A 21,484-nucleotide genomic window follows, 5' to 3' on the forward strand; every position below is an offset into this window, starting at 1 on the left:
CTCTGAAGGTTTGGGTTGGGTCCCACCAAGGCATTGTTTGGGTAGACCTAGAGTTTGTTTTTTCTAGTTCTTAAAAGGTTTCCCTGTCCTTGTTTCCAATATCACTTACTCTCTTTAAGTGCCCTTTCTGCTCTATTCTACTGAAAAGAAATCACATTAGCAATGGTGAATTTGAGTATGTTCATAAAAAGCCTCAGAACTCTTTTTTTCCACCCTTTTTTTTCCACCATATTTTTAGGTTTATAGCTGCTTACTTTGACCCTGAGGCAATGAAACTTTATAAGTACAGTAGTTGTATGGAATATGCTTTACAGTGTACTGCTTCTTGCGGTTTGCTACGGTCAGGAAAAATAAACGGCCTGAATGTTGTTATTGGCCAATGCAGACCTGTGACACAGATGGAGAGGTCACGGGGGTTCAGCCTTATTACCTATATGTGTCAGTAAGAACCCAGGATGATCCTCTTCCCAGGCCACAGAATGAGGCTCCCGTCTATCTAAAGACCAGAAGACATCCCTACCACAGACAGACGGACAGACGTACTCACACGTTGACTCAATTAACTGCTTGTGTAACGCAGGGGTTTCCTGGCATGGCAGCTAATACGACTGTTTACGAACAAACTCTGACGTTCACAGAAATGTGCCAATATTGATCAGAAGCCATGAAGCACATATAATAATGCCATGTTTCCACCTGAGATTTCCCTCAGTGTTTAACCCAAAGGGCTCAGACTTGTATGATTCTATCTCCACGGACTGGTACCTGTGTCTCACTGGGCCATGGCCTCGACGGTCCTACACTGACTTGGGGCCAAGGCCTGGCCACTGATACTTTTCAGCATTTGTTTACATAACAATGGTTACTGTGAACATGGGTTAACACCTTTCTATGGTTAACATGTTCTCACAAAGCAACTGTCTTGATGACCCAGATGTTGTTGATTCTGCTCTCTTTGATTCTGTAGGTTGAGGTGAAAATTCAACATTAGAGCTGTTACTGTAACTGTTAGTTACAGCAGATGACTTTACTTTCACAAAAAGTGGGTATGTCCAGGTCAGGAATCTAACACTGGGCCTGTGGGTATGTCCAGGTCAGGAATCTAACACTGGGTCTGTGGGTATGTCCAGGTCAGGAATCTAACACTGGGCCTGTGGGTATGTCCAGGTCAGGAATCTAACACTGGGCCTGTGGGTATGTCCAGGTTAGGAATCTAACACTGGGCCTGTGGGTATGTCCAGGTCAGGAATCTAACACTGGGCCTGTGGGTATGTCCAGGTTAGGAATCTAACACTGGGCCTGTGGGTATGTCCAGGTCAGGATCTAACACTGGGCCTGTGGGTTGTCCAGATCAGGAATCTAACACTGGGCCTGTGGGTATGTCCAGATCAGGAATCTAACACTGGGCCTGTGGGTATGTCCAGGTTAGGAATCTAACACTGGGCCTGTGGGTATGTCCAGGTCAGGAATCTAACACTGGGCCTGTGGGTATGTCCAGGTTAGGAATCTAACACTGGGCCTGTGGGTATGTCCAGGTCAGGATCTAACACTGGGCCTGTGGGTTGTCCAGATCAGGAATCTAACACTGGTCCTGTGGGTTGTCCAGATCAGGAATCTAACACTGGGCCTGTGGGTATGTCCAGGTCAGGAATCTAACACTGGTCCTGTGGGTATGTCCAGGTCAGGAATCTAACACTGGGCCTGTGTGTATGTCCAGGTCAGGAATCTAACACTGGGCCTGTGTGTATGTCCAGATCAGGAATCTAACACTGGGCCTGTGGGTATGTCCATATCAGGAATCTAACACTGGGCCTGTGGGTATGTCCAGATCAGGAATCTAACACTGGGCCTGTGGGTATGTCCATATCAGGAATCTAACACTGGGCCTGTGGGTATGTCCATATCAGGAATCTAACACTGGGCCTGTGGGTATGTCCAGATCAGGAATCTAACACTGGGCCTGTGGGTTGTCCAGATCAGGAATCTAACACTGGGCCTGTGGGTATGTCCAGATCAGGATCTAACACTGGGCCTGTGGGTTGTCCAGATCAGGAATCTAACACTGGGCCTGTGGGTATGTCCAGGTCAGGAATCTAACACGGAGCCTGTGGGTATGTCCAGGTTAGGATCTAACACTGGTCCTGTGGGTATGTCCAGGTTAGGAATCTAACACTGGGCCTGTGGGTATGTCCAGGTTAGGAATCTAACACTGGGCCTGTGGGTATGTCCAGGTTAGGATCTAACACTGGTCCTGTGGGTATGTCCAGGTTAGGAATCTAACACTGGGCCTGTGGGTATGTCCAGGTTAGGATCTAACACTTGTCCTGTGGGTATGTCCAGGTTAGGAATCTAACACTGGGCCTGTGGGTATGTCCAGGTTAGGATCTAACACTGGTCCTGTGGGTATGTCCAGGTTAGGATCTAACACTGGTCCTGTGGGTATGTCCAGGTTAGGATCTAACACTGGTCCTGTGGGTATGTCCAGGTTAGGATCTAACACTGGTCCTGTGGGTATGTCCAAGTTAGGAACCTACACTGGGCCTGTGGGTATTTCCAGGTTAGGAACCTACACTGGGCCTGTGGGCAACTTCTATCTGGAGGAGCTCAGAGAATACAGCTCAAAGGCCAGGGATTGTTTTTGTGAGGAGGGGAGGGGTAGTAATTCTCTGAGTGATGGGGGTGATGGTAATTGGCTCAGACTGGAGCAGGGCGGGGCAGTGGTAATCCAATGAACAAGCTCACTGGGTATATTTATAGAGAAGAGAAAATCCTCTTTTGACAGAGTTAGATAGGAACAGGTAAGAATCAGATATAAGGGCAAATTAGGACAGGAGAAAGAGGGATGGTTATAGATGGCCTACAGTATAGACATAGGAGGAACAAACGTTGTCAACTCACACATCCACATCAAAATAACAAATGTTATCTCCGGCATACTGTTATTTTACCAACCTTTGTGATTATTGAAGCAATTCGGGATCGTCCCAACCCAAATATGTAAAAGGTTGTTCTACGAATGCATTTAATGTCCTTGTGACATTGTGTGTACATTTTGATAAAAACACTCAACAGTTGAGTTACATACTGCTGTAACTAAATTCAACTATGGTGAAAATTTCAATAGTAATGAAAATCCCAATTTTGGCATGTCCCACGTCATGTTTTTCTGACTTCTAGGAAGATTTTAACCCAATTAACCCCAACATTTCCCCAAGTAACTGAGAGTCTCCTCATTGAAAACATCCCAAGTTCTTCAAAGGTAAATTATTTTATTTGAATGCTTTTCTTGTTTTTGTGAAAATGTTGCCTGCTGAATGCTAGGCTTAATGCTATGCTAGCTATCAATACTCTTACACAAATGCTTGTGTAGCTATGGTTGAAAAGCATATTTTGAAATTCTGAGATGACAGTGTTGTTAACAAAAGGCTAAGCTTGTGAGTGAATATATTTCTTTAATTTCATTTGCGATTTTCATGAATAGTTAACGCTGCGTTATGGTAATGAGCTTGAGGCTATGATTACGCTCCCGGATACGGGATTGCTCGACGCAAGAAGTTAACCAGCATGGCTACCACAGCATTCCGCAGTGATACGCCATCGCATCTGGTTTGTGCTTAGTGGGACTATCATTTGTTTTTCAACAGGATAATGAGCCAACACACCTCCAGGCTGTGTAAAGGCTATAACCAAGAAGGAGAGTCATGGAGTGCTACATCAGATGACCTGGCCTCCACAATCACCCGACCTCAACCCAATTGAGATGGTTTGCGATGAGTTGGACCACAGAGTGAAGGAAAAGCAGCCAACAAGTGCTCAGCATATGTGGGAACTCCTTCAATACTGTTGGAAAAGCATTTCAGGTGAAGCTGGTTGAGAGAATGCAAAGCGTGGCTACTTTGAAGAATCTAGAATCTAAGATATATTTAGATTTGTTTAACACTTATTTGGTTACTACATGATTCCATATTCGTTATTTCATAGTTTTGATGTCTTCACTATTATTCTACAATGTAGGAAATATTAACAATAAAGAAAACCCTTGAATGAGTAGTGGTGACTAAACTTTTGACTGGTACTGTATGTTTACACTTGCTGTAGAGACAAAACAAAGGCATGATGAGAGACAAGCCAGAGAGAGGATAAACATCTAGGAGCCAAGCTTCCTGAAAAAGCACGTGCAGGATGGAGAGAAAGAGACAAGGTGGAGGAGACAGAGGGGACAGAAGGGAAGGAGACAAGGTGGAGGAGACAGAGGGGACAGAAGGGAAGGAGACAAGGTGGAGGAGACAGAGGGGACAGAAGGGAAGGAGACAAGGTGGAGGAGACAGAGGGGACAGAAGGGAAGGAGACAAGGTGGAGGAGAGGAATGAGAGAAGGGGTACAGAGGAGAAGGATGAGGGGACAGAATAAAACAAGTGAAGGGGACAGGAGCAGGGCGGAGACGGATAGGATGGAGTAGCAGAGAACGAAAGGGCCAGATGGAAAGGAGGAAAGAGGACAGAAACAGAGGGGTGAAGGAGGAAAGAGGACAGAGACATTAAGGAGGGAAAGGGACAGAGAGGTGAAGGAGGAAAGAAGACAGAGACAGAGGGGTGAAGGAGGGAAGGAGACAGAGACATTAAGGAGGGAAAGGGACAGAGAGGTGAAGGAGGGAAGAGGACAGAGAGAGGGGTGAAGGAGGAAAGAGGACAGAAACAGAGGGGGGAAGGAGGGAAGGAGACAGAGACATTAAGGAGGGAAAGGGACAGAGAGGTGAAGGAGGAAAGAGGACAGCAACAGAGGGGGGAAGGAGGGAATGGGGACAGAGACAGAGGGGGGAAGGAGGGAGGAGACAGAGACATTAAGGAGGGAAAGGGACAGAGAGGTGAAGGAGGAAAGAGGACAGAAACAGATGGGGGAAGGAGGGAAGGAGACAGAGACATTAAGGAGGGAAAGGGACAGAGAGGTGAAGGAGGAAAGAGGACAGAAACAGAGGGGGGAAGGAGGGAAGGAGACAGAGACATTAAGGAGGGAAAGGGACAGAGAGGTGAAGGAGGGAAGGGGACAGAGACAGGGTAAAGGAGGGAATGGGGACAGAGACAGAGGGGTGAAGGAGGGAAGGAGACAGAGACATTAAGGAGGGAAAGGGACAGAGAGGTGAAGGAGGAAAGAGGACAGAAACAGAGGGGGGAAGGAGGGAAGGAGACAGAGACATTAAGGAGGGAAAGGGACAGAGAGGTGAAGGAGGGAAGGGGACAGAGACAGGGTAAAGGAGGGAATGGGGACAGAGACAGAGGGGTGAAGGAGGGAAGGAGACAGAGACATTAAGGAGGGAAAGGGACAGAGAGGTGAAGGAGGGAAGGGGATAGAGACATTAAGGAGGGAAAGGGACAGAGGGGTGAAGGAGGGAAGGAGACAGAGACATTAAGGAGGGAAAGGGACAGAGAGGTGAAGGAGGGAAGGGGACAGAGACATTAAGGAGGGAAAGGGACAGAGGGGTGAAGGAGGGAAGGGGATAGAGACATTAAGGAGGGAAAGGGACAGAGGGGTGAAGGAGGGAAGGGGATAGAGACATTAAGGAGGGAAAGGGACAGAGAGGTGAAGGAGAGAAGGGGATAGAGACATTAAGGAGGGAAAGGGACAGAGAGGTGAAGGAGGGAAGGGGATGGAGACATTAAGGAGGGAAAGGGACAGAGAGGTGAAGGAGGGAAGGGGATAGAGACATTAAGGAGGGAAAGGGACAGAGGGGTGAAGGAGGGAAGGGGACAGAGACATTAAGGAGGGAAAGGGACAGAGAGGTGAAGGAGGGAAGGGGATAGAGACATTAAGGAGGGAAAGGGACAGAGGGGTGAAGGAGGGAAGGGGACAGAGACATTAAGGAGGGAAAGGGACAGAGGGGTGAAGGAGGGAAGGGGATAGAGACATTAAGGAGGGAAAGGGACAGAGAGGTGAAGGAGGGAAGGGGACAGAGACATTAAGGAGGGAACGGGACAGAGAGGTGAAGGAGGGAAGGGGACAGAGAGAGGGTAAAGGAGGGAATGGGGACAGAGAGGTGAAGGAGCGAAGGGGACAGAGACATTAAAGGAGGGAAAGGGACAGAGGGGTGAAGGAGGGAAGGAGACAGAGACATTAAGGAGGGAAAGGGACAGAGAGGTGAAGGAGGGAAGGGGACAGAGACATTAAGGAGGGAAAGGGACAGAGGGGTGAAGGAGGGAAGGGGATAGAGACATTAAGGAGGGAAAGGGACAGAGGGGTGAAGGAGGGAAGGGGATAGAGACATTAAGGAGGGAAAGGGACAGAGAGGTGAAGGAGGGAAGGAGACAGAGACATTAAGGAGGGAAAGGGACAGAGAGGTGAAGGAGGGAAGGGGACAGAGACATTAAGGAGGGAAAGGGACAGAGGGGTGAAGGAGGGAAGGGAATAGAGACATTAAGGAGGGAAAGGGACAGAGGGGTGAAGGAGGGAAGGGGATAGAGACATTAAGGAGGGAAAGGGACAGAGAGGTGAAGGAGAGAAGGGGATAGAGACATTAAGGAGGGAAAGGGACAGAGAGGTGAAGGAGGGAAGGGGATGGAGACATTAAGGAGGGAAAAGGGACAGAGAGGTGAAGGAGGGAAGGGGATAGAGACATTAAGAAGGGAAAGGGACAGAGAGGTGAAGGAGGGAAGGGGATAGAGACATTAAGGAGGGAAAGGGACAGAGGGGGAAGGGGACAGAAGGAGGGAAGGGGATAGAGACATTAAGGAGGGAAAGGGACAGAGAGGTGAAGGAGGGAAGGGGATAGAGACATTAAGGAGGGAAAGGGACAGAGAGGTGAAGGAGGGAAGGGGATAGAGACATTAAGGAGGGAAAGGGACAGAGGGGTGAAGGAGGGAAGGGGATAGAGACATTAAGGAGGGAAAGGGACAGAGGGGTGAAGGAGGGAAGGGATAGAGACATTAAGGAGGGAAAGGGACAGAGAGGTGAAGGAGGGAAGGAGACAGAGACATTAAGGAGGGAAAGGGACAGAGAGGTGAAGGAGGGAAGGGGACAGAGACATTAAGGAGGGAAAGGGACAGAGGGGTGAAGGAGGGAAGGGAATAGAGACATTAAGGAGGGAAAGGGACAGAGGGGTGAAGGAGGGAAGGGGATAGAGACATTAAGGAGGGAAAGGGACAGAGAGGTGAAGGAGAGAAGGGGATAGAGACATTAAGGAGGGAAAGGGACAGAGAGGTGAAGGAGGGAAGGGGATGGAGACATTAAGGAGGGAAAGGGACAGAGAGGTGAAGGAGGGAAGGGGATAGAGACATTAAGGAGGGAAAGGGACAGAGAGGTGAAGGAGGGAAGGGGATAGAGACATTAAGGAGGGAAAGGGACAGAGAGGGACAGAGGGTGAAGGAGGGAAGGGGATAGAGACATTAAGGAGGGAAAGGGACAGAGAGGTGAAGGAGGGAAGGGGATAGAGACATTAAGGAGGGAAAGGGACAGAGGGGTGAAGGAGGGAAGGGGATAGAGACATTAAGGAGGGAAAGGGACAGAGGGGTGAAGGGGACAGAGACATTAAGGAGGGAAAGGGACAGAGAGGTGAAGGAGGGAAGGGGATAGAGACATTAAGGAGGGAAAGGGACAGAGGGGTGAAGGAGGGAAGGGGACAGAGACATTAAGGAGGGAAAGGGACAGAGGGGTGAAGGAGGGAAGGGGATAGAGACATTAAGGAGGGAAAGGGACAGAGAGGTGAAGGAGGGAAGGGGACAGAGACATTAAGGAGGGAAAGGGACAGAGAGGTGAAGGAGGGAAGGGGACAGAGAGAGGGTAAAGGGGGGAATGGGGACAGAGAGGTGAAGGAGGGAAGGAGACAGAGACATTAAGGAGGGAAAGGGACAGAGAGGTGAAGGAGGGAAGGGGACAGAGAGAGGGTAAAGGAGGGAAGGGGACAGAGACAGGGTGAAGGAGGAAAGGAGGCAGAGACAGAGAGGTGAAGGAAGGAAGTGTTCAGGGGCAGCTGAACTTCCTATAAAAGGCCTGTACAGATGGCTGGTTTAGAATTAGGAGGACCTGCTTAGCTAAACCCATTTAAGTGTCTTTACTAGAACATACAGACTCAAAACCTTAATCAACTACCGCTTACTTTAATAGTCTTAAAAGAGAGAATATTAATTTACTAGTGTGACCAATCAGACTTGTGTCCTCCACCATGATGCTTGAAACCAGTGTCAGACTTATTTTTTGCTTTACATAATAGACTAGAAACTGGTTCAGACAACTACAGTTTATGCTCAACAGATGAATATAGCACTCATTGTTACAACTAACTAACAATCTTTCTCCTGGCTAGGTCATGTGGTAACCAAGCAAAGACAAATTCTCACTTGACATCTCGTACCTAACTTGTACTTTCAAGTAAATCCTGCATTGATTTAAATTGGGTTTGAGTTACCTACACGTCTTTAAAGTTAGGATTTGGCTCTTATTGGGAAATTTAAATTCTAATGATAACAGGGCCTTGGCCGACACACAGACCAGACAAGAAGAGAGATGGTTTGGCAAAAGAGAATATGGAAATTAAAGTTAATTTGAGTGGAAAGCTCAGCCACCTTAAATCCTGAATTAACTGAATTAACCCAGTCGCCAAAGGTAGCAGTCTAATTCCACCCCCCTCCTTCCCTACTCCATCTATCTATCTACGTCACCCATCAGAATGACAACAGTCCATCCCTAACACATCACTTCATACTCTCTCTACTGCTGACACAGCTAGGTCATGTCTCTTTGCTCTGCCTCACTCTCTGTTCTTTCTCCCTGATATTGAAGGCTTTCGTTGATGCATGGTTCCTAGTGGTACACTGGGTAACACTTCAGTCATTGTAGAGATCTGATTGCGCTTGTTGGCACTACTTCAGAGAGCCTTCGACTATAACCCAGAGATCCCAGTACAGGCTATTACGATGGGGAACGCCAAGAGCAGTGCTATTTCCAAGGAGATCCTGGAGGACCTGAAGCTCAACACCAAGTTCACGGAGAACGAGTTGTGCCAGTGGTACGAGAACTTCCAGAAGCAGTGTCCCACCGGACGCATCTCGCCAGAGGAGTTCGAGACGATCTATGCGCGCTTCTTCCCCGATAGCGAAGCCAAGACCTACGCTCAGCATGTGTTCCGTTCTTTCGACACCAACGAGGACGGCACTCTGGACTTCAAGGAATACATCATTGCACTGCACATGACCTCCAGTGGGAAGACGACGAGGAAGCTGGAGTGGGCCTTCTCACTGTTCGACGTGGACAAGAACGGATACATCAACAAGACAGAAGTGGAAGTCATCTGCCAGGTGAGAGATCAAGGAAGGATTAGAACCTTGAACTATTAAGGGGCAAGAGAAGATATCCAAACCTGAACCACTGGGTAGGAGAACCTTCTTACAACAATCAATCAATGACGGTGATGATCATTTTGAAGATGGGACAAGGGGAAATTGTGGATATAGGCATACAAAGGTTTTTCTACCATTTACAGTATGTGGCATGGGAATAGTGGGTCACCTCCAAACTGACAAAAGAAAACAAGCCATACAATTTTGTGAGGCTTTTTTTAGGAGAACAAATGATGGACTTATGGGAATATAGCTTTTCTTAAATGTAGGTCCTGTCTATATATTGAATATCATCAGAAGTCAGTCTGTGGTCAAAAGTGACCATATTTTCCTCGGTATGTAGGTTCCATTGGAGGCTGCTGAGGGGAGGACAGCTCATAATAATCAAATCAAACTTTGATTGTCACATGCGCCGAATACAACAGGTGAAAGGCTGTGAAAGGCTTACTTACAAGCCCTTGATCAACAATGCAGTTCAAGAAAGAGTTAAGAAAATATTTACCAAATTGATAAAAAGTAACACAATAAAATAACAATAACGAGGCTATATACAGGGGATACCGGTACAGAGTCAATGTGCAGGGTACAGGTTAGTTGAGGTGATTTGTACATGTAGATAGGAGTGGCTGGAAAGGAGTTAATGGAATGGCACCATCAACATGGAAACCATCATGTGTTTGATGTATTTGATACCATTCCATCTAGTCCGCTCCAGACATTACCACGAGCCCGTCCTCCCCAGTTAAGGTGCCGCCAACTTCCTGCGTCTCAGTCCTAATCATCAATTAGCTAATGTAGAGCTCTTGTCCATTTCAGCCACCCAATCCTTCCTGATAATCCACAAGATTAATGATTTAGCACCCAGAAAATGTAGGCTACTGTACTTACTGTGGTCCCCATGCTTCTGTGCTTATTCAGGGCCTAAAGTGTGTAGTATGTAGATAATCAACTAACTAAGTAACACACATCACTAATTATGGCTGCGTTTAGACAGGCAGCCCAATTCTGATATTTTTCCACTAATTGGTCTGTTGACCAATCAGATCAGCTCTGAAAAAGATCTGCTGTGAAAAGATCTGATGTGATTGGTCAAAAGACCAATTAGTGTAAAACATGTTATAATTGGGCTGCCTGTGTGAACACAGCCCATGTTGTCTAGAACAGGGTTCTTGAGAGTAAACTATAAAAAATATAAAAAATAAACTGCATACAGGGGGTTAAGTTGAGAAACCCTGTTCTGGACAACATGGGCTGTGTTAACACAGGTGATGTGATGCCGAGCTGGAGTGAAATCCAGAATACCTAGTGGGTGCTTTGGCCCAAGATCAATGTTGAGCAACACTGGCCAAGACTAACAGTCATTTCTATCAGCCTTTTTCTATCCCAGCTGCAACCTTTAGGGCAGAGTCAACCAACGTAACACATGGATGGAGACTATAGTTTTTAGAGGTGTCTGGTTGAGGTTGATATTGTGATGGCATCTCTTTCGGTGTTGATACACATTAGCTCAGAAATGTGAACATGGGTGTTGTGGGGGAAAATAGGTGGTTAAATAGCCGGTCGTTGTGAAAAAGTAACACCTCTATACTTTCAATGCATTTTCCCCAAACGGTGGACAAACTGTCGTGCAAAAAAAAATGTGTTTACTTGCGTTTATATCCCACTACACTACTGTAGACAGATAAGTAGACGTGTAGGAGTGGCTGTGAGAACTGTGCAGGACGTTTCTTAGTTAACAATAATCTTAATCATCAAATCTGTCCAGGCTGTGGGTTTAGACTGAGAGACAGGGACCGGGCAGGCCGGGCTGTGGGTTTAGTCTGAGAGACAGGGACCGGGCAGGCCAGGCTGTGGGTTTACACTGAGAGACAGGGACCAGGCAGGCCAGGCTGTGGGTTTAGACTGAGAGACAGGGACCGGGCAGGCCGGGCTGTGGGAGAGACAGGGACCAGGCAGGCCAGGCTGTGGGTTTAGACTGAGAGACAGGGACCGGGCAGGCCGGGCTTTTTAGTGAGAGACAGGGACCGGGCAGGCCGGGCTGTGGGTTTACACTGAGAGAGACAGGGACCGGGCAGGCCAGGCTGTGGGTTTAGAGAGACAGGGACCAGGCAGGCCAGGCTGAGAGACAGGGACCGGGCAGGCCAGGCTGTGGGTTTACACTGAGAGACAGGGACCAGGCAGGCCAGGCTGTGGGTTTAGACTGAGAGACAGGGACCGAGGCAGGCCGGGCTGTGGGTTTAGTCTGAGAGACAGGGACCGGGCAGGCCAGGCTGTGGGTTTACACTGAGAGACAGGGACCAGGCAGGCCAGGCTGTGGGTTTAGACTGAGAGACAGGGACCGGGCAGGCCGGGCTGTGGGTTTAGACTGAGAGACAGGGACCGGGCAGGCCGGGCTGTGGGTTTAGACTGAGAGACAGGGACGGGGCAGGCCAGGCTGTGGGTTTAGACTGAGAGACAGGGACCGGGCAGGCCAGGCTCTGAGAGACAGGGACCGGGCAGGCCAGGCTCATGGGCAAAGTGGGAGGGATGTGGAGGTAAATAGTGTCCAGTACCTTTGCCCTGAGATGAGCCTGTCTCTGTCTGTCTGAAACTGGCTTTACTATATAGGTTGTACTGAATAGCCTGCCAAACCAACCCCTCTCTGGTAAAAGTTGTCTTTAGGCACAGATCTAGGATCATTTCACCCAATCCAAATCTAGGATTATGCCTAGGGGGTAAAACACTAAATTAACTTTAGGAAATACTCAGCCTAAACCAAACAGGTCAGATATACTCAGCGTGAGGGAGGGAGGGAGGGAGGGAGGGAGGGAGGGAGGGAGGGAGGAGGACATCTCAGTGTTTGGCCTTATGGCCTGGGTCTTGGAGATAATCCACGTTAATCTGGGTGTTTTAAGTGTGAGAGATGAGTGGTTCCTGTCTCTATGTGGGTCACAGCTTTAAGGCCTGACTCTAAAGTTACACTCAGATGGCCCCTGATTGACTATTGACTTTATAGAGAATCATTTTCATCATAGGTCTAGAATCTGTTATTACAGTGGATTTATTTTATTTTGATTGTCGTTGCAAAATCACCTCATTTCGAAATAGCACTTGATTGGCCAAATAGCCCATGATATGTGTGTAATACATACTGCAGGTCATTCCTTTATGCAGGTGTCATCACCTGCCCTACAAACCAAAAGAGCAGTAACTGCATGCTTTATCACCTGCACAAATATCCTGCCTCCACTGTGTTGTGTTTTGGAGAAAATGGGGGGGTCATATTTGCAGTAACTGGAAAAAGTTACTGTGAAACCAAGGACAGAAAGCAGTAACAACAGTCACTCAAGTCAGTTACTGCCTTTTACCTTGGCTTCACTGAGCTATGGGCTGTGGTTACTACTACAGTATATGACACTGTATGACACATAGAAATACACTACATAGACTACAAAAGTATGTGTGGACACGTGCACAACTCCAGCTGACGTTTGGCATTGCGCATGGTGACCTTAGGCTGGTTTGTGGCTGCTCGGCCATGGAAACCCATTTCATGAATCTTCCGACAAACGTTAGTGAGCAGAATATTTTTTACGCGCTATGTGCTTCAGCACTAGGCGGTCCCGTTCTGTGAGCTTGTGTGACTGAGCCATTGTTGCTGCTAGACGTTTCCACTTACAGCACTTACAGTTGACCGGGTCAGCTCTACAGGGCAGACATTTTACGAACTGACCTGTTGGAAAGGTGGTATCCTATGACGGTGCCACGGTGAAAGTTACTGAGCTCTTCAGTACGGGCCATTCTACTGGCAATGTTTGTCTATAGAGATTGCATGGCTCTGTGCTCAATTTTATACACCTGTCAGCAATGGGAGTGGCTGAAATAGCCAAATCCACTCAAATCAAATCAAATGTATTTATATAGCCCTTCGTACATCAGCTGATATCTCAAAGTGCTGTACAGAAACCCAGCCTAAAACCCCAAACAGCAAGCAATGCAGGTGTAGAAGCACGGTGCCCACTAATTTGAAGGGATGTCCACATCCTTTTGGCCATGTAGTGTAAATCTATGAACACAAGTTTGTGTAAAAAAAATAATTGTCATGGAAACGTATTCCATACCAAGCAAAAAGGCTGAACCCTGTCTAGGGTCAAAGGTCATGTCAGAGGTCAGGGTTGGGGTGAATATAATAAAATAAAAAAACTCACAGTAAGACAACAGATAACCAAAGCTCCAATTATATGCCTACAATTCATTTGGCTGGACAATTTAAAAGTCATTTTTCTCAGTTTCACTCTATAAGCAGTTACTGCTCTTGTGCTTGGTAGGGCAGAACACATATCTGACTCAGAGAGCTGAATATGATGTGTCCCAGGAAGTTTTCGAAACAGCCATTCAATTAACGTAGATTAAATATTTATATAATGTGGCCAATTGATGTAGTTCCAAAGATAATGTAAGTGAAAGTGAATATTAGAAAAGACAAGACAAGCTAACTGGTATGGGTTCTAAATGGGTTCCTCTAGTGGTCAAATGGGTTCCTCTAGTGGTCAGATGGGTTCCTCTAGTGGTCAGATGGGTTCCTCTAGTGGTCAGATGGGTTCCTCTAGTGGTCAAATGGGTTCCTCTAGTGGTCCGATGGGTTCCTCTAGTGGTCAGATGGGTTCCTCTAGCGGTCAGATGGGTTCCTCTAGTGGTCAAATGGGTTCCTCTAGTGGTCAAATGGGTTCCTCTAGTGGTCAAATGGGTTCCTCTAGTGGTCAGATGGGTTCCTCTAGTGGTCAAATGGGTTCCTCTAGTGGTCAGATGGGTTCCTCTAGTGGTCAAATGGGTTCCTCTAGTGGTCAGATGGGTTCCTCTAGTGGTCAAATGGGTTCCTCTAGTGGTCAGATGGGTTCCTCTAGTGGTCAAATGGGTTCCTCTAGTGGTCAAATGGGTTCCTCTAGTGGTCAGATGGGTTCCTCTAGTGGTCAGATGGGTTCCTCTAGTGGTCAGATGGGTTACTCTAGTGGTCAGATGGGTTACTCTAGTGGTCAGATGGGTTCCTCTAGTGGTCAAATGGGTTCCTCTAGTGGTCAAATGGGTTCCTCTAGTGGTCAAATGGGTTCCTCTAGTGGTCAAATGGGTTCCTCTAGTCAAATGGGTTCCTCTAGTGGTCAAATGGGTTCCTCTAGTGGTCAGATGGGTTCCTCTAGTGGTCAAATGGGTTCCTCTAGTGGTCAGATGGGTTCCTCTAGTGGTCAGATGGGTTACTCTAGTGGTCAGATGGGTTACTCTAGTGGTCAGATGGGTTACTCTAGTGGTCAGATGGATTCCTCTAGTGGTCAGATGGGTTCCTCTAGTGGTCAAATGGGTTCCTCTAGTGGTCAAATGGGTTCCTCTAGTGGTCAAATGGGTTCCTCTAGTGGTCAAATGGGTTCCTCTAGTGGTCAGATGGGTTCCTCTAGTGGTCAAATGGGTTCCTCTAGTGGTCAGATGGGTTCCTCTAGTGGTCAAATGGGTTCCTCTAGTGGTCAGATGGGTTACTCTAGTGGTCAGATGGGTTACTCTAGTGGTCAGATGGGTTCCTCTAGTGGTCAGATGGGTTCCTCTAGTGGTCAGATGGGTTCCTCTAGTGGTCAGATGGGTTTCCTCTAGTGGTCAGATGGGTTCCTCTAGTGGTCAAATGGGTTCCTCTAGTGGTCAAATGGGTTCCTCTAGTGGTCAAATGGGTTCCTCTAGTGGTCAGATGGGTTCCTCTAGTGGTCAAATGGGTTCAAATGGGTTCTCTAGTGGTCAAATGGGTTACTCTAGTGGTCAAATGGGTTCCTCTAGTGGTCAGATGGGTTACTCTAGTGGTCAGATGGGTTCCTCTAGTGGTCAAATGGGTTCCTCTAGTGGTCAGATGGGTTCCTCTAGTGGTCAGATGGGTTCCTCTAGTGGTCAGATGGGTTTCCTCTAGTGGTCAGATGGGTTCCTCTAGTGGTCAAATGGGTTCCTCTAGTGGTCAAATGGGTTACTCTAGTGGTCAAATGGGTTCCTCTAGTGGGCAGATGGGTTCCTCTAGTGGTCAGATGGGTTCCTCTAGTGGTCAAATGGGTTCCTCTAGTGGTCAAATGGGTTCCTCTAGTGGTCAAATGGGTTCCTCTAGTGGTCAGATGGGTTCCTCTAGTGGTCAAATGGGTTCCTCTAGTGGTCAAATGGGTTCCTCTAGTGGTCAAATGGGTTCCTCTAGATGGGTTCCTCTAGTGGTCAAATGGGTTCCTCTAGTGGTCAAATGGGTTCCTCTAGTGGTCAAATGGGTTCCTCTAGTGGTTCAGATGGGTTCCTCTAGTGGTCAGATGGGTTCCTCTAGTGGTCAGATGGGTTACTCTAGTGGTCAGATGGATTCCTCTAGTGGTCAGATGGGTTCCTCTCAGTGGTCAGTGGTCAATGGGTTCCTCTAGTGGTCAAATGGGTTCCTCTATGGGTTCCTCTAGTGGTCAAATGGGTTCCTCTAGTGGTCAAATGGGTTCCTCTAGTGGTCAGATGGGTTCCTCTAGTGGTCAAATGGGTTCCTCTAGTGGTCAGATGGGTTACTCTAGTGGTCAGATGGGTTACTCTAGTGGTCAGATGGATTCCTCTAGCGGTCAAATGGGTTCCTCTAGTGGTCAGATGGGTTCCTCTAGTGGTCAGATGGGTTCCTCTAGTGGTCAGATGGATTCCTCTAGTGGTCAGATGGGTTCCTCTAGTGGTCAGATGGGTTCCTCTAGTGGTCAGATGGGTTCCTCTAGTGGTCAAATGGGTTCCTCTAGTGGTCAAATGGGTTACTCTAGTGGTCAAATGGGTTCCTCTAGTGGGCAGATGGGTTCCTCTAGTGGTCAAATGGGTTCCTCTAGTGGGCAGATGGGTTCCTCTAGTGGTCAGATGGGTTCCTCTAGTGGTCAAATGGGTTCCTCTAGTGGTCAAATGGGTTACTCTAGTGGTCAAATGGGTTCCTCTCAGTGGGTTCCTCTAGATGGGTTCCTCAGATAGTGGTCAGATGTCAGATGGGTTCCTCTAGTGGTCAGATGGGTTCCTCTAGTGGTCAGATGGGTTCCTCTAGCGGTCAAATGGGTTCCTCTAGTGGTCAGATGGGTTCCTCTAGTGGTCAGATGGGTTCCTCTAGTGGTCAGATGGATTCCTCTAGCGGTCAAATGGGTTCCTCTAGTGGTCAAATGGGTTCCTCTAGTGGTCAAATGGGTTCCTCTAGTGGTCAGATGGGTTCCTCTAGTGGTCAGATGGGTTCCTCTAGTGGTCAAATGGGTTCCTCTAGTGGTCAAATGGGTTCCTCTAGTGGTCAAATGGGTTCCTGTGGTTGGGTTCCTCTAGTGGTCAGATGGGTTACTCTAGTGGTCAAATGGGTTACTCTAGTGGTCAAATGGGTTCCTCTACTGGGTTCTCTAGTGGTCAGATGGGTTACTCTAGTGGTCAGATGGGTTACTCTAGTGGTCAGATGGGTTACTCTAGTGGTCAAATGGGTTACTCTAGTGGTCAGATGGGTTACTCTAGTGGTCAAATGGGTTCCTCTAGTGGTCAGATGGGTTCCTCTAGTGGTCAAATGGGTTCCTCTAGTGGTCAAATGGGTTACTCTAGTGGTCAGATGGGTTCCTCTAGTGGTCAGATGGGTTACTCTAGTGGTCAGATGGGTTACTCTAGTGGTCAAATGGGTTCCTCTAGTGGTCAGATGGGTTACTCTAGTGGTCAAATGGGTTCCTCTAGTGGTAAGATGGGTTCCTCTAGTGGTCAAATGGGTTCCTCTAGTGGTCAGATGGGTTACTCTAGTGGTCAGATGGGTTACTCTAGTGGTCAAATGGGTTACTCTAGTGGTCAGATGGGTTACTCTAGTGGTCAGATGGGTTACTCTAGTGGTCAAATGGGTTCCTCTAGTGGTCAGATGGGTTACTCTAGTGGTCAAATGGGTTCCTCTAGTGGTAAGATGGGTTCCTCTAGTGGTCAAATGGGTTCCTCTAGTGGTCAAATGGGTTCCTCTAGTGGTAAGATGGGTTCCTCTAGTGGTCAAATGGGTTCCTCTAGTGGTAAAATGGGTTCCTCTAGTGGTCAGATGGGTTCCCTTCAGACAAGCTGTAAAAAACATGTATTGGGCATTGCAAGGCATCAACCAATGTTGGCACACAGACCCATGTTAAGGCTATGATGGGAGGCTGCAGGCACCAACTAAATGATACTGTAACTACATGTAAATGGTTGTCAGCAGATCATATGTCATATACAGTATTCTGAACTTGTAGATACAGTAAAAGTTGGGACACATATGCCAAGAGTGTGCAAAGCTGTCATCAAGGCGAAGGGTGGCTACTTTGAATAATCTAAAATCTAAAATATATTTAGATTTGTTTAACACTTTCTTGATTACTTCATAATTCCATGTGTTATTTCATAGTTTTGATCTCTTCACTATTATTCTACAATAATAAAGAAAAACCCTGGAATGAGTAGGTGTGTCCAAATGTTTGATTAGTACTGTATATATATATAATGTAAAAGAAGTCTATGCAATCTTACTTGATCTGTTCCCCTACCATCTCTCTCTCTCTCTCTCTCTCTCTCCCTACTCCCTCTTTCTCTGTCTTTTTCTCTCCCCCACCCCCTCTTTCTTCTCTCTCTCTTTCTCTCTCCCCCTACCCCCTCTTTCTTCTCCCTCTCTCTTTCTCTCTCCCTCCCCCTACCCCCTCTTTCTTCTCCCTCTCTCTTTCTCTCTCCCTCCCCCTAACCCCTCTTTCTTCTCCCTCTCTCTCTCTTTCTCTCTCCCTCCCCCTACCCCCTCTTTCTTCTCCCTCTCTCTTTCTCTCTCCCTCCCCCTACCCCCTCTTTCTTCTCCCTCTCTCTTTCTCTCTCCCCCTCTACCACCTCTTTCTTCTCTCTCTCTCTTTCTCTCTCTTTCTCTCTCTCTCTCACTCTCACTCTCAGGCCATCTTTAACCTAATCCCCAAGGAAGATCTGCCCAAGTTACCAGCCGACGAGAATACACCAGAGAAGAGAGCCAACAAACTGTGGGGATTTTTTGAGAAATCAGACAACGGTAAGAGATAAACACACAAACGCATGCGCGCACGCACACACACACACACACACACACACACACACACACACACACACACACACACACACACACACACACACACACACACACACACACACACACACACACACACACACACACACACACACACACACACACAGTAGGTTGTTGTGACTTGCGTTGTTGTGGTAGTGAGAGGAAAGGTTTTATGTCATTATGTTCTTTGCTCAGCAAACATACAGTATGTACTGTTGAAGAACTACTGACAGATGGTATATACAGTACACATACAGTATGTACTGTTGAAGAACTACTGACAGATGGTATATACAGTACACATACAGTATGTACTGTTGAAGAACTACTGACAGATGGTATATACAGTACGGTGTGGTACACATACAGTATGTACTGTTGAAGAACTACTGACAGATGGTATATACAGTACGGTATGGTACACATACAGTATGTACTGTTGAAGAACTACTGACAGATGGTATATACAGTACGGTGTGGTACACATACAGTATGTACTGTTGAAGAACTACTGACAGATGGTATATACAGTACGGTGTGGTACACATACAGTATGTACTGTTGAAGAACTACTGACAGATGGTATATACAGTACATATACAGTGTGTACTGTTGAAGAACTACTGACAGATGGTATATACAGTACACATACAGTATGTACTGTTGAAGAACTACTGACAGATGGTATATACAGTACACATACAGTATGTACTGTTGAAGAACTACTGACAGATGGTATATACAGTACACATACAGTATGTACTGTTTAAGAACTACTGACAGATGGTATATACAGTACACATACAGTATGTACTGTTGAAGAACTACTGACAGATGGTATATACAGTACACATACAGTATGTACTGTTGAAGAACTACTGACAGATGGTATATACAGTACGGTGTGGTACACATACAGTATGTACTGTTGAAGAACTACTGACAGATGGTATATACAGTACGGTGTGGTACACATACAGTATGTACTGTTGAAGAACTACTGACAGATGGTATATACAGTACGGTGTGGTACACATACAGTATGTACTGTTGAAGAACTACTGACAGATGGTATATACATTACGGTGTGGTACACATACAGTATGTACTGTTGAAGAACTACTGACAGATGGAATATACAGTACGTTGTGGTACACAGCAGTCACCCTGAGGAAAATTATTTTATTTAAAAAAAATTATTTAACCTTTATTTAAACTAGGCCAGTTAAGAACAAATTCTTATTTACAATAACGGCTTACCCCGGCCAAACCCTCCCCTACCCCGGCCAAACCCGGACAACGCTGGGCCACTTGTGCGCTGCCCTATGGGACTCCCAATCATGACCGGATGTGATACAGCCTGGATTCGAACCAGGGACTGTAGTGAACCAGGGACTGCTGTGCCACTCAGGAGTCAAACACAAATTATTTGACAACTTCTCTCTGTCTCTGTCTTTCTCTCTGAGTGTCTCCCTTTATTTATTGATTTATTTCTCTCTCTGTCTCCCTCTCAGACCGGTTGGCAGAGGGAGAGTTCATCAAGGGGGTGACCGAGAACGAAAACGCCATGCGTCTCATCCACTACGAACCCATCACTGACTAGTCATCCCTTCTTCTTTCCCTCTTTCTCCTTCACACACTATTTCTTCCTCTCCTCCTCTTTGTCATTGTATTCTAGTGTTCTGTCTTTCTCTTCTGTGTAAATACTCTTGTATGGCGGTGTCTTAATTGTCTTCACTGTACCTTCTAAGAAAGTAGGGGTTTATGTTGGTTATAGTATACATGTCTGTCTGTGCATGTATGCCTATTGGATTGAGGCTGTTTTATGAAGGTAGATGTGATAAATATGGAGGTAGATGGCCACTATTGTAATTAGTGTTTGATGCGATATAAACACGACAGAAAATTTTGAGGCACAAGTATTTTTATTTGTTTGTATATCGATACAATATCCCTGCTAAATGCTGTTTTCCTATCAGATTGAAGTTACAATAGCTTTTTGGTACTGTGAGATGATTATGAAAAAGTAATGGTGGTCTAGTGTTTTGCAGTGTCCTGAATACTCATGGACTTGATCATTTGGTAACCATTGTTCATTCTATACATTTCATTATTCTAAGAAGCTCTAAATGATGTTTCTGTAGATGGAAAACTTGAAATGTGCAAATGTGAACAGTTTGGACACAGGTATTTGGGAAAAGAAATTGAAAATCTGTAGAATAAAAAACCTTTTCTCCATTAGGAATTTGCATGGTTGTGATGGTGGCTTTTAGATTTTTATCCTGCAATTGTCTTTTTGTTTTTAATCAAAGACGTATACGCTGCATATGGTGGATTAAAGCTTTTCTCATAAATTCTGTGTATTGCAAATCATTTTGTGTGTGTGTGTGTGTGTCCTTCATGTCCCACAAATTAGTCTGTGACCTAAAAAAGGTCTGTTTTCAGTAAGAATAGTAGAGTTTCTATACAGTTCCTATTGTCCAAACAGTGACTTCATGTATTCAAATATGTGATTCACAAAGGACAAGGGTCTTATGTTTTTGATCATATTTACACATGGTCAGATAATCCCGGATTTTCTGACACCATGAAAATACGTGCTGTGTGTGTATTATAATGTATTATGCATGCCTGCGCGTGCAAAGTTGTGTCCATGTTCCTATGTTTATTTCCATGGCTGTTTCTTGTCCCCCACATCCTCCGCCCTCCTTACTCCTCCCTTCCCTCCTCAGTCGTTCCCTTCTTCTCTCTGTCCAACTCAGGATTACTGTCATAATCTGCTGTCCAACATCAGAAAGCAGACAGAAGAAAATTCTCTGTAATCTTTGCATCCGTATCTCTCGTTCCATCTCTCTCTTATTTGTCTCTGTCTGGCTGCAGGGGAATTATCTGCCTTGTGTCCTCTTATGCTTGTGTATTGATGAACTAATAGCTCATTTACAGTGTTTTACACACATAGTGGTGGTCAGCCCCTAATATTGAGTCGACAAGGTTTCGAAAGTACTCCACATTGATGCTGGCTCATGTTGACTCGAATGCCTCCCACAGTTGTGTCAAGTTGGCTGGATGTCCTTTGGGTGGTGGACCAACCCCAGCAGCTCTT

At 46.4% G+C, this 21,484-nt stretch overlaps 1 protein-coding gene across 1 annotated transcript; it reads left to right on the top strand.

Moving 5' to 3' along the window:
- The first annotated feature begins 8,671 nt into the window (after window positions 1-8,671).
- Window positions 8,672-20,735, top strand: LOC115117645 (recoverin-like). Its single transcript, XM_065007379.1, has 3 exons — window positions 8,672-9,284; window positions 18,234-18,345; window positions 19,896-20,735. The coding sequence occupies exons 1-3, from the start codon at window positions 8,904-8,906 to the stop codon at window positions 19,982-19,984; spliced, it is 582 nt and encodes a 193-aa protein (XP_064863451.1). The 5' UTR covers window positions 8,672-8,903; the 3' UTR covers window positions 19,985-20,735.
- The last annotated feature ends 749 nt before the right edge of the window (window positions 20,736-21,484 follow it).

The sequence above is a fragment of the Oncorhynchus nerka genome, linkage group LG3, assembly GCF_034236695.1.
Source record: "Oncorhynchus nerka isolate Pitt River linkage group LG3, Oner_Uvic_2.0, whole genome shotgun sequence".
NCBI classification, from domain to species: Eukaryota; Metazoa; Chordata; class Actinopteri; order Salmoniformes; family Salmonidae; genus Oncorhynchus; species Oncorhynchus nerka.

Bases quoted from the DNA above. Each gene is read 5' to 3' on its own strand.
- LOC115117645 (XM_065007379.1), top strand. From the start codon at position 8,904: ATGGGGAACGCCAAGAGCAGTGCTATTTCCAAGGAGATCCTGGAGGAC. The intron at 9,285-18,233 runs GTGAGAGATCAA...TCTCACTCTCAG, and splicing joins AAGTGGAAGTCATCTGCCAG to GCCATCTTTAACCTAATCCC. The intron at 18,346-19,895 runs GTAAGAGATAAA...TCTCCCTCTCAG, and splicing joins TTTTGAGAAATCAGACAACG to ACCGGTTGGCAGAGGGAGAG.